The sequence below is a fragment of the Macrobrachium nipponense genome, chromosome 16 (genome assembly GCF_015104395.2).
Source record: "Macrobrachium nipponense isolate FS-2020 chromosome 16, ASM1510439v2, whole genome shotgun sequence".
NCBI classification, from domain to species: domain Eukaryota; kingdom Metazoa; phylum Arthropoda; class Malacostraca; order Decapoda; family Palaemonidae; genus Macrobrachium; species Macrobrachium nipponense.
The window spans coordinates 63,980,887-64,007,904 of record NC_087209.1 but is presented as its reverse complement, the minus strand read 5'-3'; the positions used below and the strand labels follow the sequence as shown (position 1 = coordinate 64,007,904).

Genomic DNA, 27,018 nt, shown 5'->3' with positions numbered 1-27,018 from the left:
AAAAGACTTTTTGTGGTCGACGTACCGTACGTCCACTTAGCACCCGACAGACAATTTTAGTCGATGTATAATACGTCCAGTCGGTGTTTAAGGGTTAACAGTGTAAAGACTGGGTCTTTAAGGCCTTTAAAATTGAGAGGCAAGCTCTGCCTTCTAGACTGGCCTCGGCTACAGCCACAGCCCTGAGATCATTAGTCAAGACAGAGGAATTCTCTCATGGGTTTAAGCTTTCCAGAGGTAAAGCAGTGTCTGCATCCTCAATAACATCTTCAGTAGCACAAAGGGTTTCAGGGCAAGTTTTGAAAAAATGTGACAACTTCTAACACATTTTCACTCCCCAAAGCATAACCAAAACATTTCTGTGTGGAGAAAACTGTTCAACCCACAAAAAGATGATACTTCCACATGCCATTAAGAGTGCTGTTCCACATGATTGGATGCAAATGAGTTTACATAAAAGGGAACCTCTCGTTCTAGTATATTGGCAGAGAGTGGGTCCTGGGAACTACCAACCAACTCTTGGTAGGTCATCTGATAAACCTGGATGACCTTCCCAAGAACAGGAGACTTTTTACTTCCCTACAACAAGCCTCTATTCTGGATTTTACTAATAAAAAATCAAACAGCAAAAAACTAATAATATACAGCTAAAAAATAAAACCATCAACACAGAATAACATTACATTGATAACTCACCAAATTCAAGCTTTCAGTAACATACTAGTTACAGTACTTGATGTAACAATAATTACCACTAAATATAACTCCTATCACAAGGAATTCTAATTACACATAATGTAAAAAACCATCTTCTTGGTAAGAATCACAACAAACCTTGAACGGGATCTTTGATATTTTCCTAGCTGCTTTCCTGGGTGATCTCAGTAACTTCTGACTTTTTGCACTAACTGGAGAGAGTGAATACGGGGATAATGTGTCCTCTCTTTGATGACTTTTACGTGGTGAAAACTGCAAAGAGGAGGATGATATCAACAGACCATTCTTTACAAACTTAGTTATTAATTCCTTATTTCCCTAGCACATTAGGAAATAATTGCATACAAAGCATCACAGGTTCAACTACAGCATAAAATCAGATTAAATAACTGAATGGTAAATCTTCCCTTGACTTACATGATATAAATTTGGATTCTGTACAGGTGATAACGCTCTTCTTTCATCGGGAGTGTCTCTTAAATCTTCAATGTTTGTACCTAAAAGTTCATTACGTAATAATGTCGTGTATGCCACACCATCCTTGCCCTCTCCTCCTTCTCGACCTTTTCGAACTTCTGTATTTGATCTGTTGTTTTCCTGAGGTAATACAGAGCATGTTGCTAATTAAAAACACAATGAAAGCTTCTAATTCTGGATTGCAGAAAGCTAAAATAAAATCATACTAAAGGAAAAATAAGTCAAAAGTTAATCACATGTATAAACTACAGTTGACTCTCCCATTTTATGGACTCATGGTTCGCGGATTTTTCTATGACCCAAATCCTCTAAAATCCTTCAAGATTCCAGAAATGTGACTTTTAAGATCTAACTGAACTATTTTTAGTAATAATGATGATGACCTGCTAATGCCAACAGGTACTCTAAACTTCCCATAACATTATGAGCACTGAAATGAAATAAAATGTACATATATTTAACTCTAAACATGATATTGTTATGATACAATAAAGTTTCATACATACTTACCTGGCAGATATATACGTACTTAGCTGGGACGACGGAGTCTTAGCTAAGTATATATCTGACAGGTAAGTTGATTGTATGAAAATCAAATAATTCTAAATAAAATATTTTTATGGTGTATATTACTTCTCCCATAATTATTATTCTTCAACTGTACTTTTAAACGGTGTGACTCTTTGATTATTCAATCTATTCTTCAGTGAACCTCCTCAACCATGGTCAGGACAAGGCAAATTCCACATAAAAGTTTGGATATAAAATTTCTTAAAATTAAGAGTACTCTCAAACTACAAATACATGCTGCTCACCACCAACAACCTTTGTACAAATTACAAATTAAAGTCTTCTAAAATTTGTTTTTTCACATAACTTCTCATGTCAGTTGTACTATGGCATTCAAACATAATGAAAATATAATAAATGGCCCTCAACAAGCTTCCATTAAGGTTGAAAACACACCATATGAGGGTGCCTGCTGCAAACATTACCAAACCTAGCTAGCAAAGGATAAAATATGCAAGCACCAACCTTCTTAACTGATAATTCTAAAATGCATACATTCTGCTACAAAGACCACTTGACTCTCAGTATAAAAAAGAAATTTACTGTAGTATATTTTTTTTGTTACCCATTGCAATAAGCACACACATCTCTTTTTCTGAATGGGAATCAACTCTGATTAATTTAACCCTATGCACAGTAATTAACTTGTGCAATACTAATAAACATTATTCTATTTTGTAAATAACAATTAAGATACTAACACCCCTAATCCAAGAAAATACAAACTGGACCAAGCACATCTTTTTAATTTTATGACACTAACAAAAATTACACAGAGAGAGAAGGTCTTGTGACACAATATTAGTACCAACTATAAGGTGATCATAAATGACATCATTCAACGTACAATAAGCACGCCTCAGCAATACTGTTTGCTATATCAAAACATCAATGCTACGCTTTCCTTATCAAATCTTTTCTCATTACAAAAGTATTAGAAACAGAAAATATTACATTGTACTAAACAACTAAAACTTACCTGTATAAGTGCAAAATTCACATCCCAATTGGCACCAGCACGCGTTGGTATAAATCTATCCCCTGTACGGTCTTTGTTTGGAGACTGGATGGAGTTGAAAGTTAGCTGCCGGCGAGGCTGTTGAAATGTTTATTTAGTAATGGATATGATGAAATTAAGAGGAATATAGTAACTATTATAAAAAAAACTTTCAATCAAGCTTCAAAGCTAATGCCATCTTCAAGAGATACAACTCTAAATGTCTTGAAATTACACGGTGAACCAAATTTCTGGAACTCCCTCCCATTTAAATGTTATGATAGATCTACAGCTTAATGCTCTATCAGTAAAATTAGAAATTTTCTTGGCTGACTTAAAATTGTTTGCCTTATTAGAATAATTAAGAGTTGCAGGAGTACATGAGGATGAGCTACTGTATTACATACATAATGAAATGATTGCATAAACCATGATGATAACATGCTATATAAGAATAAATTCACAAACAGAGAGATAAGGCTTGATGTATAGATGATACTTCAAAAGTACTATCTGATAAGGTAGCATAAACAATTTGCTCTTAATACATGTGTAATTAGATTCCTCCCATACTTACCGATACGGGAGACGCAGGTGAATTTATAGGCCCATTTTGCTGGCGTAAGAGACGACGTTCATATTCCCGATCCATTTCTGAAATCAAAACTACATGAGTAACCTTGCATGGTCAAACCCTTGAAGTATTTTAGCGAGTACTTGAGTACTCCTGTTCTACTGAGCTTTGTGCATTTCCTGACTTGGGCTAATTAACTCAAAAGCTGCTTCAAAAGCACACAGGCACACAGGTAAGAAGTTATAATTTTACAACAGACACACAGACTCCATTTTTTTTTCAATTGCTACATAATCATTTTTGTTTTCCCTTTATTTATTTTTCCCTAACTCGATATAGATTCTATGGGGATTTAATTTTTTTAGCTAATATCCTACACCACCATGGCTAACATCTTCAAACCTGGTCCCCCATTAACAATTTGTGAAAAAAATTAATCTTCCAACATTCTTCACCTACTTAAAATGAAAAGGAACCATTGTAAATTTCTTCTTGGACTGAAAGTCCCATCACAGACAACACTGAACATTCTCCACTACAAATGAGTATCTACAAATATGTAACGCTGCAAATGAAGCAAAATGATTGTATTCATACATGGAAAATCTAAACAGATACAGACAGGGATTATGGTATCGATAGTACAGAAGGTAAAGGGTAACAACGGCCACTGTTGCACTGCTCGAAGACAAAATCGTGGTGATTATATAGAAATAATTTTGAGAAAAGACTCAAAATAGCCTGAGTTCATATGAACATTTCTCTCCTTCTTGACTGACCTACCAGATTAATTATTCTTATTCAAAATGTAGTCATATTGATCAAGCTTAAAAGGCAATTTATTTGCTCAGCAAGGTCTCCCCCCAAAAAATGCCCATGAGTGGGAAAATAGAGCAATAAGCAGTCAAAAAAGTACTATAAATAGATTTGGAAATATCAGGGTAGAGACCAGCTGGAAGGCCAAGAACACCATAATGATGTGTCAGAAAAGAAAAGAATGAGGAGGAATAACAGAAATAAAAAATGCACAGGAAATTTTCAACTGCCACAAACTTAGGTGACCAAACTTGGCTCTTAACTAAGCTAGATAGCTGGGTGGGCAAGGCAAGCACTACACTCGGCCTAGTCCTAGAGGTCTACACACCTAGTTTATTTCCAAATTAAGCAGTGCACACAGCTAGTTATCATTTTACCTACTGGCTAAAAGAAGACCAGCAAACTGATTTACAATTGTTGAAACTCATTGGGTTGTCAGCTGTCGCAAGATAACTTATAGCTATGATAGTAACCTTTATGTCTATGACTAAAATAATATAGGATACAGCTCAGCCTACAGGAAATTATCCACAATCAGATTTTGTTACTACATTGGAACAGTTGACAAAGTCTAACTTATAAAAAAGTTGATAAGACTACTTCATCACTAATCAATGGCTGCGATGAAAGCACAGTGTACACAGCCAAATATTTCACATTACAACGTGGATATGTAATCATGCTATCTTACCCTCTCACTTAGCTGTAAATTCCTATACAGTAACCCAATAAAAATAATTTTACACTGTAATACTTTATATATAAGGAAAAATTCTTTCATTTTAATCACAGCAGCAAAACTGAATACATATGTCAGTCTGTAAATGACGTGACCACCAAATTATAAAGCATGCATATATCAAAATTACGAAACTGTAATCATGAATATCTCTATATTAGAGCTCTAAAACTGAGTTTTTTGTTTCTATGGTGTTTTTACGTTGCATGGACCCAGTGGTTATTCAGCAACGGGACCAAAGGCTTTTACGTGACTTCCGAACCACGTCGAGAGTGAACTTCTGTCACCATCTAAAACTGTGTAACCCCATTACAAGAGTAAATTATTAATAACTTTTACCTACTATGCAATTTTAATCATTGCTATAAATTTACAATACCCCATAAATACTAAGTAACAATATCATTGAAATACTTTAGCTTATAGAGATGTTCCGGTGCAAAAATATAATTTTTTGTGACACTGCTATGTAGCAAAGGCAAGGCCTCAACTTATTAAACAAGAAACTATCTGATATTGGTTGCAGTTTGATAAATATGCAACATAATCATTAGCGTAGTCTATTACCTTGAGTTTACAGCTTAAAATCAAAGGACATAGAGCTTGAAAAATTGATAGCAAAATATCACAGGCCAAAGTAGACATGGTCTAACAGCAAAATTAAAACAAAAGGCCTGCAAGACCCTCTGCTTAACTATTAGGCACAACCTATGGCTAGCCATACTAGCCTATAGGTTATAGCCATACTAGCCTATAGGCTAAAGGAAGGGTTTTTCATGTTTTTTAACAGTACAAAATGCTCTCACTCCAATCAATTCGGAAGTCCTCACACCACACCACAAGCTGTATCATTAACCCATTTAATTCCATTCGAGATCTCCAAGTTATGATCTAAGATGCAATCAACAAATTCTTCATCAAATGAAAGAAAAAACATTTTACTTTAAGAAAATATGCAACTATTTAACACCAATACATGACCAAACCCTAGTGCATTTTATTGTTCCCATGCAGCTATAAACCCTCCTTCATCTATACATAAATTTTTTTTTTTAAATAGCGACCAATTTTCAGCATCTCGGCAATATCTGGAAAGTGGTGGCATATTTTTGAAATCCACACAAAACTACTGGGCAACATCGTGGCTGTAAAAGGTATAGGTAGGCTAGGTTGTGTACAGCAATTTTTCTTTTCTTGATTTCCTACAAAATCTGCTATCTTTTCTTGCACAACTTGTCTTGAAGATTTTTCTATACAGTAGGGTACTTAGGGAAATGCGTCGCTGTGCGGGCACTTGCATGAACTAATGAGCCACCTTTCACTCTACATATATTAAATCGGTTAAACAAAACTACAATTCAATATTTAACCATACCATTCAAAAGATTGAAGTTTCGTCAACAAAATGAGATATATGAAACTGCCATACAAACTAAAAATAAGCATGTGAGGTCTTCGTAAAATATATTTTCAAGGCAGTTTTTTAATCCATATGGCGTGGTCTCGTCTCACGGACACCAGGCATACACCGGCGTATAGAAGATTGACGCCATCTCAGTGCTTGCGGAGTCACTTTTGTCCATAAACTTTCCATTTCCTGTGCTAAATCCATACAACACTTGTAGCCATAACACGCTGAGACACTTTATTTACAACAATCTTAAACGACGAGGTGTATCGGCTCCGGCCGGGAAAACATGTCATTTGTTTGGGAAGAGGAAGAAGTGCGTGGTAGAAAACGTTTAAATAATGAGTTAAAGACCAGAATAAGGTTATGAATTGTATATATTTATTATGTATTCATGATAATTCATTTGAAAATATTCATTGTTGTAAAAAGTAACCAGATTCTTGACACAAATTTAATTGGTTTTGCTGTGATATAGCTACGGTGTTGCCAACTGTTTTTTGTGTTTACCCTCCAAACTTGGGATAAGGCTTACAAAAAACATTGGAAATAAGTGAATTTAGCATATCTACTTGTTTATATATATATATATATATATATATATATATATATATATATATAGATATATATATATATATATATATATATATATATATATATATATATATATATATATAGATCTCCATAAATATTAGAGCAATTGTATCATTATTGCATTACTATGACATTAGAATTCTTGGAAACAGTTTGTAAAGGCATCGGCATTGGCAACGATGACTGTATCGTACAATTATTAAAAATTATACATAAAATTAATTATTTCAGCCATACAATCATAAAATAAAATAAAAAAGTCAAAATAGTAATAGACTTTAATAAATGAAAAGTGCTGGGAAAAAAGTCCATTTTTTTTGTCATAAACAATTCACTGTCTGCCAGATGTACAAAATTAATCCCGCCGTGAACAAACTCACATATTTTAAATTGAATTTGGAGTGAATTAAGAACAATGTGTAAAATTTCAATCAAATAAGCACAGTGGAGTTTAATTTCTGATGGCAGTAAGGATAAAACCATCAATGACAAGGTAAAAATGCATTTCAGTTCAAAACATAATCGCGGGAATAAGACGTCTCATACTTTCACTAATATAGGAAACAAAATGTTGTTTTATTGTGCTGATTACATTGCAATATTGAGTAAAAGCAATAAACATTACATAGATATGCAAATAATTGTTCAAATGAGCGCTGGGAAGGCTGTATGCTTGGTGTCCGCGAGATGATACCACGCCATATTGGATTAAAAACTGCCACAAAAACATAATTTAAGAAGACCTCACATGCTTATTTTAGTTCGTATGGCGGTTTCATATACAGTGGACCCCCCGTATTCGCGTTCTCCAGATTCGCGGACTCACACATTCGCGGATTTCTCTCGGGAACGTTTCCCTGCATTATTCGCGGAAAATTCGCACATTCGCGGTATTTTTCTGTGGTAAATATCCACACATTCCTGGTTTTTTTGATGAATTTCATCATAAAATGCACTTTTTGTGATAAAACTATTAAAAAAAACCATGTATGAACATTTTTAGTGGGTTTTTCTTGAGTTTTAACTAACAAAATAGGCTGTTTTTAGCATTTTTATGGGGGTTCCAAAAATTTGCGGGTTCTAACTATTCACGGGGGGGTCTGGTACGCATCCCCCGCGAATACAGGGGGACCACTGTATCTCATTTTGCTGACGAAACATCAATCTTTTGAATGGTATGCTTAAATATTGAATTGTATTTTGTTTCACCGATTACATACAGTGAAAAGTGGCTCAGGTAGATCCAGGGTACTTATCCGCGGCGAACTAGACTATGCAGTTTTACCTATTGAACAAGAATTTGAGTAATATTTATTCGGACGACTATAATTAACCCCCCCAGGGGCCAGTACTAAACAGGGCGAAATACATTGGACGGCCTCCAATCCCTAGCAGATGTCGTATCCGCGGTTACGTTCCTTGCAGTCCGTGCGGACTGCTTCTGTAGAAATACCGTGGCTCATAGTCCATGCAAGTGTCCGCAGAGCGATGCATTACCCTACACATTAATAAAATACATAAATTGCCCTAGAGAGTAATCAGTTTTTATATACAACACAGGATTAAGTTTAACCAAAATAATTAAAAACGGCACGAAGTAGCTACAATGACTTGGACAAGATTACTGGGCCTACTTAGGCTATGGCTTAAGCCCAAGGAACCCTTTGCAATACAGAATTTTCTGAAAAACCAGGTCTATCGACGCAAACAGATAGACAAAACCGGGATATAATATAAAAAAAATAGGAGATGAAAAGTCTAGCCAATAGCGACTCGGGTCTATCGTACTGTAGCCGAACTCCAGGTCTGGCCTACCCTAGGATACCCAACCCTTCGTTGGTCTAGTCCTGTCCCCGAGGGAAACATACGTTCTAGAGCTGTTCTACGGTATTTAGGGCATTACATACCTGCATTCGCTTTAAAAAAGTCAACAGTGACCATCTGGAACCTACGTAATGTACATTAGACAATTAACGGACAGATACCAATGACCCCACAGAGAAATCTAGACGGCCAACCATGTTTAATTTTCTCCTTTACAAGGCTGGAAGCTCAATTTTCTAGAGTATCGTTATTTGTTATGTAGTTTTTAACTGCAAAGAATATAAATTTATAGTCCATAGGACTCAAAAGAAGACAGAAATAACTAAATATTCGATGGCTTACTTATTACAACAACTGTAAACAAGAAATCCAATATGGCGTCTGTTTTGATTTTAGACTACCGCGTTCCATCACATTTTGTATACAATTTCCAATCTCAACAAAGTCAAATCTAACGTCTATTTTCATCTCTCATCAGTTAATATTTATATAAAATTGTAAATTAATCGTAAATATCCCGTTAATTCCCAGGAATCCTAATTGGCCAACATACAGAAGTAACATGAAGACAACCTAAGCCAAAGACGCAATCGAACAATTATTCAGTGACAACCAGGAAGATAAACAGGCCAAATGCTGACATATCACACGTAAGTTTTTTTTTTATTGTTGCTTTTTAACCGTCAGCAGTCGCAAAGCAAAAATACGAATTAAACTGTTTAAACATTTCCGGTTAATGCAGACTATTTTCGATAAAATCTCTAATGTAACGTGACAAACTGATGAATATAGTTAAGGCTTCCGCTTTAGAAAGTGTCTTACTAAATACCTGAATTCATATTCATCAAGGAATACACCGGACAATATAAAACTTAATCCTCCATTGTATGGTCCTAATTGGTATAGTTGTTGCATATCTATGTATCAAGGAATCGATCTTTTACCCCCCTTTATGCCTCATTCTCAAACACTCAAGTTTTAATTTTGCAATAATAAACTAAAATATATTACTAGATGCCTCCTATTTAGTTTTGTTGAAAAATAGAATAAACATCACCCTACAGTTGTTCACTTGCTATTTCACAAATGTTCCTTTGTTAAATCAGGATCCTGTGTTAAATAAGCACTTGGGTTAGCGATCCGTAAACTTAAACCAGGTCATACTTACATACACAGCTACATACGCACATACATACACGTCTGTAAATGCACAACCACACTCATAGTTACTGACTTCACCTAAATGCCTTAAAATAGCGTAACATATATAAACCAGAATGCATTAAGATTATCAGATAAACTCGCGTCAGCATAAGAAATGACAAAGCCATTATCTCCAGGAACTTCATCTATTGTTCTTACTTTTTTTTGCTGTCTTTATCATAACTCACATTACGCCAGAAAATAATATGTAAAATACACTGGCATATGATAAAGCTCCACAAGTTAAATACTCGTCCCGGCACTGGTTCGTGTCCAGGGAACACATTGTTCTAAAAATTCTGCTGTTGCATAACATCCTGTTCACTTCGTAAGTGTATTAATTTGGGGCAGAGTCCCTTTCATAAATTCAGAAAGCAGAGACCTCTTGGAGGATGAACCATTCAAGTCATTATCAACAATCTTGTTTCCTAAACAAACAACACTGTATGTATGGTAAATTAGTAGTTCACGCGGCGAGGGCACTTTCAGACACCAGAAATGATACCCCCGCACTTGCTAAAGTGTCTGTCTAGGCTGACCATGCTACTAGTAAAATTACTTTGGTTGAAATATCAATAAACGTACCATAAAACCTACTTGTTAAGGCTGGAAAGAGAACCTCGTCATGAATACCAGACAGCTCAACAATCTAGTAACCAATGGTCTTGAGCTCCGATGGCTGTTGGAAGAAATATCTCGCCGATCATTGGTTGTGTTAGGCTTACCTACCGTCATTCTAAATACAGAACAGAAGTGGACTCACGTGATCTGAAAAAATCTAGGCCTGGCCAAGATCTGACTGATACACAGACGAAGTCAACTGCCACGGAAACATTTAACTATCTTTTAACTGAATGAGTTTTCCTTACTTCTTTCAGTCAGAGTAATCTTAGTCATTTGCACTGCAATGTCAAACTGTATTGAACCACAAACAGCCAATGAAGTGATTTCAAGCGTATCATAAATATGTGAATCCTCGCATTCCACTCTTTAAGCAACTGAAATTATAACCAAGGCCAACAGATGAACGTCCTCTTCTGGAAGTTCCTAAAACTGACTAATGGAAACATTAATAGGCCTACTTCCAGGTGTGACTCTCGTTTTGTTTCGTTTTAGCTCAGTCATAGACTCATAGTTACTATAATTAACAGTCTTTGAAGTATATTGTTGTCAAATTACAGGTCGCTGGTAACGATTAGGAATGCAAAATTTTAATATATCGCATATACTGTCACCAAATCGCATAGTAATGTTATTTTACCACTATGCATACACATTAGTCATGCTCTGTGTAAGGTGTTACTGAATACTTCGCTCCTAGAGAAGAGCCTGTACTTATGATCAATCACTTTATCGTAACTATTATTACAACCCGAGTCACTTGTGACTACTCTCGAGTCATCGAAGAGGTTCATAATCATCCAGCCCTTGGGAGGTAGTGCTGTAAGTGCGCCTCACGTGGTACACTATAGTCATTACTTAAGGTTCGCTGCAGCATCCCTTCGGTCCCTAGATGGAACTTCTTTTATTCTTGTTGCTGTGCCTCCGTCCACATTCTTCCATCAGACTTTCCAACCCTCTCTGACGGCTGTTTCATACAGTAAATGCGAGGTTTTCCTCCTTTTACCCCTTTTAAACCTTTTTACCCTGTTTCCATTTCAGCGCTGATTTATTACGTCCCAGCGTTTGGCCTAGATTATATACATAATCATCCACGAATTCTGGCGGACAGTCCAGACGAATAACTAACTGGATGTTCGTCGACCTATAGTCACTGTCGATAGCAGCACTACTGGTAAGGAGTTATCCCGGCCTTGATAAACAGGCTGATCTCACACAACCAACTTCATTATACTACTTTTGATTTACTGTGTACTGGACGATGAAAACGTTCACATAAAATATAGCTGCTTTTGTTCAAAGCGTGGAGTTGTCGTGGAAGTCCTTATTGACCAACACTAGACAAGTGTTCGGTGACAAAGACAATACGCGTGTATTGTCTTTGGTTCGGTGAGAGTGCGTCTATAGGCCTAAATTTCATGACCACACGTCTTATTATAACTGCTGAGTAGTTGGTACTACAGCCAGGATTGTGTTATTTGACTGTTATTGAAGAAAAATGCCCTCAAAGTATTATCATTTGATTGTATACCAGTCTTCAACCTTCTTGGTGGTAATGAGAGACGCACTCACACACACACACCTCCACACATATACGTATGCGTGTCAATACTACAAGGAAGATTCAATCTATCTCTATCTAACTACACACACACACACACACACACACACACACACACACACACATATATATATATATATATATATATATATATATATATATATATATATATATGTGTGTGTGTGTGTGTGTGTGTGTGTGTATATATATATATATATATATATATATATATATATATATATATATATATATATATATAAAGGAAATCGTGGCTGACAATACAAAGTCGCCAGTTATTATTATAGTGACAATTGAACGGGAGACAATGGAAACACCTGTCAATACTTCTTGTGTCCATGTCGCTAGCGGCTAGATAATGGCTAGTGAATCGTTCGGGACTAGAAAATAACAGTGATTACCACACTCTTACTACCTTTTTAAAAGTATGAATAAATAACGTTCTGTACTTAACTGTATATAACTGGTACTAAGTGTATTTCATGTGTAATGAACATCCACATCAGCTTGCCGCTAATCCTCATGTTTCCGAAGCAAAAAAGCTCAGCATTACATGTGGTTTACAAACTACTCTATATCAACAGCATTGTGAGACCGAGGAAGGGAATTCTTGCTCTCAAACACTGATTATTATATATTTTTAAGTGTCAATGTTGCTATGGAAATCTACCATAACGACCACTGCAGAACAGATGAACTTAATTTAACCTGCTCTTGGTATTCGTTTCTGGTCGTTCAAAAACTCGTGGATCTGTTTAGCTAATAATGCAAAACATTAGATGAACATTCTATCGTGAAAATTAATAATAATAATAAAAGAAACTGCCACATTCCTGGTCTGTTTGCTGTGTTTTACAGTTTTATTTCTGGAGTTTCCCGGGGTCTTCAGAAATAGTCAATGTTGGTAGTCATAACTTTTTTCTGTTACACAGTACCCATTCTTCATTATACAGTGTATTACCATAATTTCTTAAAATTTCCACAAGTCTGTAAATCATGTCATAAATACATGTTGACAACTTACTGCATACACATCACAAATAGTTTGGAGACTAGTCAACGACTTATACTGGTAGTTCTATAAGCTGTGTTTCATTTGCCAAAGGTTCGTTCTCCACTTACGGTCGGTGACTTGTTATCGACATGCCTGCGATAAGTTGCAGACCTGCGTTGATGACATGCTTCGCTGTAGAGCGAACGCGCCCTTGTGGTCTCTTTAAATAACCGACTTGACTTAAAAGTTCAGAGAATTTGTTTGAATTCTCTCTTTGGAACATTGGCAACTCACACCATTCGTCGTTTCTGCCTAATCACGTCGACTAATCATCCATTTTGGGCCTGACAGGTAGATGATTGAAAATTATTTTACGACATTTATCAAATGACAACATTTACATCCATTTCCCATCTATCGTTGAATACATTACAGAGGATATGTTACTGCCAAGCAAACAGTTTACGCTAAGCTTCGAGGAACGTCTGTGTATAATGTTAAATACAGGAAGAGAAACACTGTTACGTAAACATTAAGCCTCCGTGTTCTGCATCAGTCTTTAGTATGAATCGTCTCGAGCTTTTGCCAAGACGAGGTTAAAGGGAACAAGAAGACTTCTTGAAACACCTCTTCTCATTTTGCCAATGGTATGGCAGTACCACGGTCACGGTAGATTTTCTCTAGACTATGGGCAGTGCGGAAAGGAAGACTTTATGATGTGACTTTCCTACCTGGGCAAAGTGGAATGTGATTTTCTAGACCATGGGCAGTACGGAATGTGACTTTCTAGACCATGGGCAGAAAGGAATGTGACTTTCTAGACCATGGGCAGTACGGAATGTGACTTTCTAGACCATGGGCAGAAAGGAATGTGACTTTCTAGACCATGGACAGGATGGAATGTGACTTTCTAGACCATGGACAGGATGGAATGTGACTTTCTAGACCATGGGCAGTACGGAATGTGACTTTCTAGACCATGGGCAGAGTGGAATGTGACTTTCTAGACCATGGGCAGTACGGAGTGTGACTTTCTAGACCATGGGCAGAAAGGAATGTGACTTTCCAGACCATGGGCAGTACGGAATGTGACTTTCTAGAGTCGCATTACGGGATGTGCTTTCTAGACCATGGGCAGAGTGGAATGTGACTTTTCAGACCATGGGCAGTACGGAATGTGACTTTTCAGACCATGGGCAGTACGGAATGTGACTTTCTAGAGTCGCATTACGGGATGTGCTTTCTAGACCATGGGCAGAGTGGAATGTGACTTTTTGACCATGGGTAGTACGGAATGTGACTTTCTAGACCATGGGGAGAAAGGAATGTGACTTTCTAGACCATGGGCAGTACCGAATGTGGTGTTTCGTACAAGACCATTTCTCATGTGGCAACTGTATCATTTCATCATATAACTTTATATCCAAGGATGTTCCTGGCTCTAGTTTTTCTGAGTTCCCGAGTTTGAGGACAACTCATATTTCTTGATTAGTGATGGTTCCGAAACAGGAACAGAGCTTACGGATTTAGCAATACCGTATGAAGCCAACTAAGGCTGAATATACCCTTTAAGACTACTACTTATCTCAACAATCATTGAAGAGAACCTGCATATACAATTGTACGCAGTGGACGCACTGCAGATTTGGAGAAAGAGATAATAAAAATACATAAAATCTGACGTTTTATTGATATTGTTTGTTATCCCGTCTTCCATGATGTTCACTGTCAATCATGAATCACTGTTTTTTTTTCTTCGAGCTCTTGAGATGGAACAGGGATGGGAAAGAAAAGGCCGTCGATGAAGTAATTTTTGTTTTTTATTGAGACGATAGTTAACTTAACCAATGTGCCAACAGACACCAGCTGATAACGATGCCATTCAAGCGGACTGACTGACTGACTGACTTGGGGCCTTGCTGACTGACTGGTCGACTTCTTTCCGACTGGCTGGCTGACTGTGTGACACTCCCCCTGGTAGCCTCCTTTAGCATAAAAATAAGATTAAGAAAAAAAAGAAAAAAAAGAGAAAAGGTGGCTTGGCTCAGAGGCACTATTGGGCCAGACGGGAACCTATGGGCCGACACGCTACCAAATATTGAAAAGTCGGATGGTTTTTCGTTTTAGATGTTTCTTCTTCTTCTGGCTAATGTTCCGAGTCCAGGGCGCCCGCCGGTGGCAAGGTGGGAGTGGCGGGGCGCTGCCTTTGGCTCGGTCGCTTTTTTTTTCAGCTTTTGTTCAATGGCTCGTTAGCCCCCGCCTTCCTCCGAGAGATGGCGTTTACACAGGGGGGGCGGGGCGGACTAACAGCGGATCATTCAGTGGTCACTTCAGGTCTACTTGCTCAACACAGGTAGCGGCGTCCGTAGGAGCCCCTCTTGGCCCGGCGTGGATGAGAGTAGGAATAGAGATGATCCATGGGATCTCCTGGAACACTACGCAATCACGCGCACACTTATACACACGAAACGGCACGCATTCCCGACAGGACAAAAAAATGAGCATGTAATGGGTGGCTCACGATCGTTTCAATATTGTCTATTTATGATTATCAACATTATTTTTTTTATATTTCCTTTCTAAATATAACTCTCTGTCTTTTCGTATTTCTAAGTGGAATATGATATTACATTTATACATGTCTGTGGATGGATGTACCCCACAGAATGATTGTACACTGCACAAAGACACTCCGATTGCGGTGGTGTTGTACGCATGCGCACATTTCCCTGTGATGACGAAACGCAAGAAGATGGCCGAACTGCTTACAAGAGCGTCGTCAACTTCTTGACGAAAGCTGTGGGAGATGGCGAGAGAGGACGATTAGATTGACCGAGGGAAACGCGACGCCTATATATAGGGCTGAAAACTGTTCAGCAGAACTCATGCAAGAATGTCTAAGCAAGAAGTCAAATTACTGAGGAAATTATCAACATTATCAAGAGCAAAAATTGTTGCTACAAAAATATTTATATATTTTTTTCTGAACTATTTATGAATCTCATTTTCTAGATGGACTAAAAAGTGTTTTTTTTTCTACTACGCATGCGCCGTTAAAAGCTTTTTTTTTTTTTTAAATGATTATAGCATCATCATCATCATCATCAGCAGCAGCAGCATCTACGACTAGTTTTTTTTATTTTCTACAAAGCCTCGCACAAAAAAAGCCTTTACCAGATCGCTTGTTTATCAATCAGCAGCGTTGCGACTGGTTACTCTATAAATCAGCTCTAGCTCTCTACTAATCTAAACAGAGTTTAAACCTTCGTTTATTAATGGATTTACACTTACACGATAAAGAGCACATTCACACGAGCCAAAATGTATATTCAAAAGCAGAGTATCAAATATTAGCGGACATATAAAAAAAGAAGAAGACAACAGCAGCAGTAGTCCATGAACTGCTTCTAAAAAAAAATACACAAATAAACATCGAATCTACTCATGTTGAAGTGTTGTCAAAATCTGCACATGTGTGAATGAAAGCGTCTCTAAGATTAGAGAGAAAAAAAATCACAAGTCGAAAGCTGATTATGATTATTATTATTAACATTACAGATGTGTTTTCATCCTCCATAACGCATCATAAAGAAAATAAAGAGAGACACATGGATTAAGAAACGAAAGACAAGTGAGCACACGCTGGCAAATATAAAGAATAGTGACCATAAGCGTTAATATATACATCAACTGGAACATGTATGCGGTGTACGAGAACGAAATCAAAACAGAAATGTACGAGGAATAAAAAAAGAACAGTTGACGTCAATGACACAATATTATTATTAATATTAATGATAGTACTATGACGTGTAAGAGACGGAGAACGATTATGGCTCCCAAGGAGCCTGACTTTCATTAATATGCTTCGTTATGTTTTAATTGGTTACTTGAAAGGCTGCGTCATAGGGTGGAGAGAGAGAGAGAGAGAGAGAGAGAGAGGAGGCGGTGAAGAAAGCAAAAGAAAAACAGGTGTATAGAGAGAGAGAGAGAGAGAGAGAGAGAGAGAGAGAAGAAGAAGAAAATGAAAAAAATGAAAGTTAAGAGAGAAACTGACAGAATGAGATGAAAAGATGGACAGCACAGAGAAAAAGGAATATCAGAGAAAAAAGGAATATGAGACGGAAAGGTAGACAGATTGATAGGCGAGACAGAAGCGTTGAGACAAGGAGCAATGTAAACAATACTACCTGTTAAATCGGGTCAAGAATTACTTGCTACACAAAAGAAATGCCTTCTTTTCACCATAAAAAAAACAACTTACAAATTGGTACCTTCTAGACCTTGAAGCTCAAAAGTTTCTTAACGAATGCTGCAAAAATAATGGATTCTGTAGTTTTTTTTATTTGCCATTACATCATAAAAAGGTAGGTAACAAAATGCTCATTTCTGATTCTTTGAAAAAGAAAAAAGATTTTTGGAAATCATAAAAATCTATTTTATAGAAAAAAATCTTGCTTTATTCGATCTTGGTCTTATGATTAGAAAATGTGCCAAGACGATAAAAAAATATATGTATAAAAAAATCGAGTGGTAAATTTTTTTCATTTCTCCCTGCGTTTCCTTTTTATTTTTGGGGGTCAAAGACTTTGGTAATGCTGGTAAACAGACTTTCTGAAAAAAGAGGAGAATAACACACTTCTCTTCAATAAGGGTGGGTGTGTTCAACAACAATGAAAAAAAAGAGAAAAAAAAAGAATACTGACCATTTCACATACTCAAGACTCCAACTTGATCCAGTATTGGATAAAGTATTCATAAATAAATGAATAATTAAAAAAAAAGAGGAAATCGTGACAGGTATTATCAGTCACGACATTTTTTTATATCTAAAGAAAGGGTACAACAACAACAGCTTCCAAAATGTTCTAATTTCTTGAACTGTCTCTGGATGCAACATACTGACAACAGGGTGTTTAAAACAATCTACAGGAGCTATGACATTATGTCTCTAATCTGGTCATATCTGTGCGTTTATGAATCAAAGTCTAGGATAGAAAAAAAAATAGACATCTAGAATAGTAAATGTAGGTAATAAAAAAAAGAAGTATATGTCTAGAACAGTAAATATACATAGAATTTAAAAAAAAAGACAACTCAGGTCACCGCAGAGTGGGACCATGGAGACCCTTCCGTCCATGCTGGAGGGTCATTTAAGTCTAGGAAAACATGATATTTATGAAAAAATAAAAGCTAAACGAGACATCGAATACTCGACGTCACTCTCGTATTCAGCCAGATGGATGTGGAATACACAAAAATAGATGATGACGGATCTGAATGAGGAGAGATGAGAGTCACAGCAATGCTAAATGTGTATAAACCTCAAGGCACTACCAAGCACTTTGGAACGGCTTCGTTCGTAATCAAAACTCCCTCCCACAAAGGTAGACGAAGTCCTCTCACAGAGAAGAGAGAGAGAGAGAGAGGCTTCGTCTCCCTGCAAGTAGAGACGAAGAGAAATCGACAGATAAAGTTATGAGAATGAGACTGAGAAACCATAAGAGAGAGAGAGAGAGAGAGGCTTCATCTCCCTGCAAGTAGAGACGAAGAGAAATCGACAGATAAAGTTATGAGAATGAGACTGAGAAACCATAAGAGAGAGAGAGAGAGAGAGAGAGGCGTCTTCGTCTCCTTATAGGGAGGGAATTCCACTTACGACCCTTACTTACACATGACGTAGGTTTCCTTTCTAATTAATACCCTTGGTCAGTGCCGCTACAAATGCTGCAAGAGAAAATACATTCCGGGCGGTTAAGACAGGAATATACAGGAGTTTTGAGGGGCGTGATTTTTTTTTGTGGTGGGCTTGGGTAGGAGTTTGGGGGGAGGACCAAAGCTAAATTGGGGGACAGAACCGGATAAAAACCGGCGCAAGAAGTAAATTAATTGGAGTAATGGGAAGCGGTCTCATGGCTTGTGGTGGGTTTAGCAAAGGGAAACTCCACGGGTGTTTAGAGCAAATAAGGTGTATATATATATATATATATATATATATATATATATATATATATATATATATATATATATATAATATATATAATAAGAATAACATAAAATCATACGAAAAAGCAACATAAAAATGAAAGAGGCAGCGAAGAGTGAATACCATGCACTGTTTCATATTTACTTGTGCTGCTGAACAGAGGTAAAGTCTAAAAAGAAGGAGCCAAAACTAATGAACATTTTGGTGTATTTTTTTTTTAAACTAGTCTTAGTTAATCACTTTAGCTGGCAAAGAAGCAGGCACGAAATTCTTGACTATCTCCACACGCTGCTATCACAGCATAAGGGCCGAGCTCAAACAGCTTATGACTGAGTAGCATAGTCTATAGCGGTGGCACTGGTTATACTTTTTTTTGGACTGACCTGGTTCATTACTTGAAATTATACAATTTAATTTTGGTTCCATTTTTCTTAAGTGAAATGCTAATCACTGAAGGTCAGGAGAGTATAGAAATCTCTATTTGAAAAAACAAAAATGCCTCACTGAGGAAGATAATCACAAATTCAGTTACTCGTAAGTTTACCTCAGCTTTCTTGAATATATTGATCATACTAAGAGGTAAGAGTGAGCGCAGTTCAACAGCACTACTTAATTTCCAAATGAAACGAGTTTGCAGTAATAAATGAAAGGGCACTAGTAACCTACTTTACCAGCAAATGTCATGAAAAAGAAAGAGCTACGAAAACAAGAAATTAATGATTATGAAAGAAAAGAGAGGAACTACCATCAATATTATTACGATAGTTTTGATTGACAGGCAACAAAATCAAGGAGCAACTTGTGGCGTGAGAGCACACGACAGTTTTGATAAAAAGCGGAAAGTCAGAAAACAAGAGAGGGACGGCAAAATAATAAAGGAAAATAAAAATATCTTTTTGACTGGTCATCAAGCTGTTGGGAGGGGGGGGGGGCGGTGGGGGATGCGGGAAGGTGGGGTAGGTGGGTGGGTGGGTGTGGTCACACCAGAACCAGAGAAAGAAAGATCAGAAGAAGAAATTCGCTGGGTTGTGGTCACACCAGAACCAAAGAGAAAGATCGAGAAGAAGAAGAAATTCGCGCCGCCCATGATCAGTGGTTTGTTGGGGGGGGGGGGGGGGGGGGGTTGGGGGGGTGGGGGGGGGGGGGGGGGGGGGGGGGGGGGGGGGGGGGAGGATGATACGTCGGGTGATGGGGAATGAGAATGACGTCTGCCAAAAGGAAGTTTAAGGGATGTGTATACTTACGTTCGTATGGGATGAAACCTTCCTCGTCTTCTGGGGGGCAGCACTCCTTAAGGATGGGTTCCAATTCGGCTTTCTCAAGACGCTCACCTACACCACAGAAGATGTAGAAGTAGAAGAAGAAGAAGAGGAAAACGAGCGTTAGAGTTTTAAAATGCAATAAACAGTAGACATTCTCGAAGGGAAGAGGACGTTAACGGAGAGAATCACCACAGGCAATTCACGTTTTTTCAAGGCAGGAAGAAGGCCACAGCTGAGAAACAACACGAGAGTTGACTTTCTCATGTAAGCTTATTAACACATATTGACCTTCATGGAGCAATATATTTCTAAAATACTGAGGAAAATACGATTGTTCTTTTGTTTAGCAACTGAAGGAAAGTCTAATATGAGTGCAAAAAGGAAAATTTAAGTTCCATTACCGTTAAGCAGCCGAGGAAGGCTGTCTAATATTTCTAATATCATCAAGAGTAGCTGAGCTGTTAGAAATGAACAGGGAAACAAGAAGAAGACCTCAAGTTCCAAGGAAACAAGAAGAAGACCTCAAGTTCCAGGGAAACAAGAAGAAGACCTCAAGTTCCAGGGAAACATGAAGAAGACCTCAAGTTCCAGGAAACAAGAAGAAGACCTCAAGTTCCAATGAAACAAGAAGAAGTTAGCTGAAGCTTTTAGAAATGAAACAAGGAAACAGAAGAAGACCTCAAGTTCCAATGAAACAAGAAGAAGACCTCAAGTTCAAGTTACCGGGAAACAAGAAGAGACCTCAAGTTTCCAAAAGGGAAGTTAAAACAATAAGAGACCTCAAGTTCCAATGAAACAAGAAGAAGACCTCAAGTTCCAAGGAAACAAGATGAAGACCTCAAGTTCCAGCGAAACAAGAAGACCTCAAGTTCCAGCGAAACAAGAAGACCTCAAGTTCCAATGAAACAAGAAGAAGACCTCAAGTTCCAAGGAAACAAGAAGAAGACCTCAAGTTCCAATGAAACAAGAAGACGTCAAGTTCCAGCGAAACAAGAAGAAGACCTCAAGTTCCAGCGAAACAAGAAGACCTCAAGTTCCAGGGAAACAAGAAGACCTCAAGTTCCAATGAAACAAGAAGTAGACCTCAAGTTTCATGGAACAAAAAGACCTCAAGTTCCAATGAATGAATGAAGAAGAAGAAGAAGAAGAAGAAGAAGAAGAAGAAGAAGAAGAAGAAGAAGGCTGAGCGCTCTTACCAAGAGACAGGAGGATGTGTTCCAACTCAGCATACATCATGGTGCCGTTCTCAGATTTGTCGTAGAGCTTCAGGACCTCAATGAAATCTTCGTAGGAGCCAGCATCCTTGTCCTTCTTGACCTGAGCGAACAGGGGTATGAAGTCGTCGAGCTTGATCATCTTCTCCTTCCTCTTTTCGGTGCCTCCGAGCTTCTCGATGGTGGCCATGGTGGGGTTCAGGTTGAGGGCGCGAAGGCAGTCGCCAATGTAGAAGGCATCCATGGTGCCATTGCCCTCGAAGTCATAGATGGAGAAGGCGAATTTCACCCCTGCGAGGAACCGGAAGGAAGTCTCATGAGAGGGATTCCCACGACAGGAATGACGAACAAAATGAAACAATAAAAACAATATATATAACAGAATTGAACGAACAAAAAGGGTTGGATGCTATAAGAGAAAGGTCGTAGAAGGAACATAATTGAATAGACGGGTACTCAATACGCAAATTGGGAGAATATTGACACAGAAATAAACACATCTGAACTCAAATACTGGGATCTGCTGAATGGAGGGACAAAGGTTATGTAAATATACCCTGAGCATATTTAAAGGATCCTGGAAGGGAATCTTGTTTTCAACTGTGTTGGAAGATTAAAATTGTTGTACGAGACAAGAAATGACCAAGACGTTTATCTGATGGTGTCGCTAGTGCAAAGGACGCTTACGTAGAGTTGGTGAGTAATATATTGTGAATGACAAGCTGACTTTTTATGAATGTGAAACTAAATGTTACCTAAGATTGGAAGGAGTAAACGACTCTGTTGCGAAGTACTTTCCCCTGTTTTCAGCCAAAGCAGTAGAAACTAAGAAGTTAATACACCATAGGAAGAAAAGTATATAAAAAGATTTATTCTAGTTCTCCTTTCTCCGTACGAAAACATCCCTGCATACGTGTAACGACGCAGGGACGCACGTACACACTTCTACAAGTCGCTCAGTCGCTCCAAAGTAAACTTGACTCATCTAGGTGAGAACGTGAGTAAATGTTTGAGCGAATTTTTTGGCACTGAGAAGAGAGAGAGAGAGAGAGAGAGAGAGAGAGAGAGAGAGAGAGCTCGTGCTGGCACTGGTGCCTCGCCTTAACCCTCTTTTCCTCCCTTCACCAACACTATCCGGTGTCGCCGGGAATAGTGCCGAGCCAAATATGGGGCCAAGGAACCTTATCAACAGGCCCCCCTACCCCCCACCTTTTTTTTCGAATGGCGTCGTCTGTTGGTTTTGTTTGGAGTTTCCGTCCGGTGAGATTCTGTTAATTCGACTCACAGAATTTACCTTTTCGCCTTGGGGATGGGAAGTCATCATTGACAATCTATATTCGAGTGACCTAATTCACCTTCAGTAGATGAATTCGCCTAAGGGGCTTAGAGTAGTCGTTTACAATCTGAATTCAACACTAGACAAAATGGATTGGTCTAACGATGGACGGAAACTCTCCAAAATAGTTCGCTGACATAACACGGACGAAGTAAATTCTTAAACACAGTTAGAGGAAATGCTCTAAAATCTATCTGAAAATGAATCTGAGTATCTTATCAGCGCAAAAAGATTTTAAAACAGAGGACATCAGCAGTTGTGTACTATTTTTTCCATCGCAAATCAGATCAGGTGGAAAGTACCCCTCAACGGAGTGAATTCGCAGAGAGATCATTAAGTCTTCAACACATATACGAAATCAGCTTGAAGAGTTCTATATTTTTAAGAAACGAACAAATATTATGGTTAACTTTTGCCTGTTGCGTTAGTCAGGAACTACACTCTCTAAGGAAGTAAAAGATACCTTATCTACAATTAGTATCTACTGCAAGCGAAGACTCTTGATTGTAGTACCATCGAAGGATAGAGCTGTTTGTCAATCAAGGTATATATTTTTGACTATGCTATTCCGTTAAAGTATGGAGAGAGAGAGAGAGAGAGAGAGAGAGAGAGAGAGAGAGAGAGAGAGAGAGAGAGAGAGAATAAAGTCGACTAGCACGATGCCAGTGGGCATGAGATACCCTTGGCAGCCAGCCCTTAGAGAGCTCCTCTTCCACCCCTTGCTCGTCCGGTCTAAAATTAACGCCTGCCGGCGCTGACGCGCCTACAGTTATCCAGCAAGGTATCTCATACCTCCTCCGGGGTGCTTTTGGTTTCTCAGAGGAATTTAACGAAACGTCTATCGGTCTACACTTGTCTGGTTGATCTACGATAGGCCTACTTCGAGAATACCCAAAACGATGCACTAAACACTGACCAGATGCAAGTAATTCAGGCGTAGAACGAATTTTTAGAATTTACAGGTGGCTGGTTGTTGGTTAAGCTAAGTATTCTGTATCAATATTTAGTTCCTTGGACGAAAACATGATAATTCCTATTCCGTTGCAGCGAGGAACTCTTAAGTCTAATCGGAGCACTTGTACATTTTACTAATATCATTGAATCCTCTCTTGCTTGGTTAAAAGAATAGCATATTCTCCTTGTCGTAGTACTACCTTCCTCCTCCATTAACTAGAAAATATAATTTTTTATTTCGAACGGCCAGAGCTGCTGTTCTGTCGTCGGCTCAAATTCAACAATACGGTTTACTTAAGAACTCTTCGGAGTTCAAGCAGATTCAATTCGTCAGGGAGCGAAAATCCGATAAAAAGGTGTTCAAGAAAAGGAGGTGAAAGAGGAGTAAAAAATGTCTTTGGGTGAAATGACTCCAGAAGGTGCAAAGAAGGAATAAAGAATGCTTTTGGGTGAAATAACTTCACAACCGTAAGTGAAGTGATCCTAGCTAGACGGGTAATCAAAGAAAGTTTTCGGCTGAAGTAATTCCAGGGAAATAGGTGGAGAAGGTTTTCGGGTGAAATGATTCTAGTTAGAAGAATAAGTGAAAAAAAGCTTTTGGGTGAAATGATTCTAGTTAGGAGAGTAGATGAAGAAAGCTTCTGGGTGTAATGATTCCCCTAAAAGAGCATGTGAAGAAAGCCTTTGGGTGAAATGATTCTGGCTAAAAGAGCATATGAAGAAAGCTTCTGGGTGATATGATTCTGGCTAGACAAGTGGGAGAAGAAAGCTTTTGGGTGAAGTTATTCTAGTTAGAAATGCATGAGAAAAAAAGCTTTTGAGTGAAATGACTAACTAGAAAAGGATGTGAAGAGAGCTTTTGGGGTAAACTGATTCTAGTTAGAAGAGCGGGTGAAGAAAGCTTTTGGGTGAAATGATTCTAAGTAGAAGAGGATGCGAAGAAAGCTTCTGGGTGATGATTCTGGCTAGAAGAGTAGGTAAAGAAAGCCTTTGGGTGAAGTTATTCAATCTAGAAATGCAAGAAAAAAAAAAAAGTTTTTGGGTGAAATGATTCTAACTAGAATAGGATGGGAAGAAAATTTCTGGGGTGAAATGATTCTAGCTAGAAGAGTCGGTGATGATAGCTTTTGGGTGAAGTTATTCTAGTTAGAAAAATTGAGAAAAAAAGCTTTTGGGTGAAAGGATTCTACCTAGAAGAGGATGGTAAGAGGCTTCTGGGTGATAAGATTCTAGCTAGAAGAGTGGGTGAGGAAGGCTTTTGGGTGTACCGATTTCCCTACAGAAGTATGTGAAGAAAGTTATAGATATATATAAGTGATGTGTGTGTTGCATGTATAAAGCATTCCTCAGCTAGATTCTAGTTATCAATGACTGGCGTGTGTGCTGATCGCCTCCAGAGGAGTCTTCTAAGAAGATGGAAGTTGTAAGTGTATTTTGCATGCATAGTGTATTCTTGAAGGGAGTACCAGCAGATCCTTCAATTGATACTTACTCTCAACATCACGAGCACTGAGATCCGCGGCCTGAGGAGAAAAAGAAAAGAGAAAAACGTAAGAAAATAAAGAAAACAATAAATGAATGAAAAGTCATATATCGTCGTGTGTGCATGCTTGCGTATATAAATATATGCAATATAAACACGTGTGTACTAAGAGCTCAGCAAAGGAATATCACTTCAGCGCGCTACTGTAGTATAATTTACAAGAAACCACATCTCGGTTTCACCGTGAATTGAAAACCTCAATATATCCGGATGGGCAAAATAAATCCGCTTCTAAGAAAAACTAAACAAACGAATAACTAAATAATCAAATGAATAAATAAATAGATAAACAAATGAATGAATAAATAAAACCAGTGGAAACTAATACGAAACGGCCAAAACTCTTGGTAATATCTGACAGCAGACGTCTGAAGTCTAAGAATATTAAGTTTTAATCCACAAAGGGTCCTCCGATTCCGCTGACTTCGTTAGAATTAACTGCAAATCTGTGGTTTTTACTGTCCTCAAGCATCCATTCCCAGTAACAGAGACTAAACAGCACTTTCATCTGACTTCGTGACTCAATGGAATGAAAATCAAAGGTACCATGATGGCTCACAGTTGATCGTCTCGGGATCTTGAAACGAGACAACTTTAAATAACAGAAAATTTAAGCTGGACCGGATGCACAAAAAATAAAATTAATAAAAAAGTTATTGTTCCAAAGACACATCCACTGACTCGACGCAGCAGTGGTACAGACGAAGTTGATCTCTCACTACCCGAAGGCTTTCAGCATTCCCACTGGGCAAAGTCCGGCTAAAATGTCACGTTCCACTGAAAAGCAGTACTATATTGTATTGAGGTGATAAATCCACGGGCCACTGAGTGATGACGGTATGGTTTCAGTATAACTTGAACAGCAATCACTGGAGGGGCAATGGTGTTGGAGATGGAGATGGGGTTCCAGCCGCGTATCCCCCATCACAGAAGTTGAAGAAGAGCAACAACAGCAACAACACACTATTTGCAAGATCTTTCTCAGACTTACCATTTTTATTTTTAGCCTCTAGCACACCACGTTAACGGGGCAAAAGGCAGACCTGAAGTGACTCCTGCCTCAGTGTTGCGGGTTAATTTTATACGTTGTAGAGGGCGCTGTTGTCGTTGCCAGTTGGTGGTATTTTTGGCCGGAATGCCCGTCCCGGTTACATTGTCTAATCCTGGCGGCGGCCGTCGGAGGGCCAGCCTAAACGGGCGCGCGCACTCTGCAAAAGGAAACTTGAGCCTTGTGGCTGTCGCTCGAGAGAGCGCGCGAGAGAGGTCGCGGGGGGGAGGGGGGAGAGGGAGAGGGCGGGAAAAAGAGGAAGAGAGGCCCACAGGGTCCTCGCCAGCGGTGTCCACCATTCGTCCATTCCGCTCCATACCCAAAGGAAGGGGGAACGCTCGCCATTTTCTCGTTTCCTGTCGTTGCTGCTCTCGGTGGGGCACGAGGAGAGAAGCAGCTCCAGCGAGGTCCCGAAGACTCGAAGTTCGATCTCTTCGTCTTTTATTCCTTCGGCAGAGACAGACAGGCAGGGCGCTAGGGGGTCTTCTTGGTCCCGGTGGCAGAAAGCAGGACGTGGGGACGTTGGGGGAAGGTTTCCCCGGCTGCTGAGTGTCAGGGAGGC

The 27,018-nt window shown here is 38.6% G+C and overlaps 2 protein-coding genes across 9 annotated transcripts in view; both read right to left on the bottom strand.

Annotated features, from left to right (window-relative positions):
* LOC135195774 (fizzy-related protein homolog) overlaps positions 1 to 12,072 on the bottom strand; it is a 31,585-nt gene extending 19,513 nt beyond the window's left edge. Inside the window, exons 1-5 of one of the 5 annotated variants that reach the window (XM_064222244.1) lie at positions 10,683 to 12,072; positions 3,339 to 3,415; positions 2,744 to 2,860; positions 1,135 to 1,314; positions 835 to 969 (exon numbers count right to left, since the gene is read on the bottom strand). In XM_064222244.1, the coding sequence (XP_064078314.1) occupies positions 835 to 969; positions 1,135 to 1,314; positions 2,744 to 2,860; positions 3,339 to 3,413 (507 nt within the window). In that variant the 5' untranslated portion in view covers positions 3,414 to 3,415; positions 10,683 to 12,072. Of the gene's footprint in view, positions 1 to 834; positions 970 to 1,134; positions 1,315 to 2,743; positions 2,861 to 3,338; positions 3,416 to 8,799; positions 8,942 to 9,058; positions 9,174 to 10,504; positions 10,626 to 10,682 lie in introns of those variants that run through there. The other 4 variants (XM_064222243.1, XM_064222245.1, XM_064222242.1 and 1 more) reach the window with 4 other exon arrangements.
* A 2,843-nt stretch (positions 12,073 to 14,915) lies between these two features.
* LOC135195772 (myosin light chain 1) lies at positions 14,916 to 26,526 on the bottom strand. 4 transcript variants are annotated; one of them, XM_064222230.1, is made up of 6 exons: positions 26,400 to 26,526; positions 25,358 to 25,388; positions 21,558 to 21,866; positions 20,344 to 20,430; positions 18,786 to 18,840; positions 14,916 to 15,910 (listed from the first exon to the last, which is right to left on the bottom strand). In XM_064222230.1, the coding sequence occupies exons 1-5, from the start codon at positions 26,400 to 26,402 to the stop codon at positions 18,806 to 18,808; spliced, it is 465 nt and encodes a 154-aa protein (XP_064078300.1). In that variant the 5' UTR covers positions 26,403 to 26,526; the 3' UTR covers positions 14,916 to 15,910; positions 18,786 to 18,805. The 4 variants fall into 4 exon arrangements, with proteins under 4 accessions (XP_064078300.1, XP_064078298.1, XP_064078299.1 ...); XM_064222228.1 differs by lacking the exon at positions 18,786 to 18,840 and adding an exon at positions 17,378 to 17,425; XM_064222229.1 differs by lacking the exon at positions 18,786 to 18,840 and adding an exon at positions 17,388 to 17,425.
* Between the last annotated feature and the right edge of the window lie 492 nt (positions 26,527 to 27,018).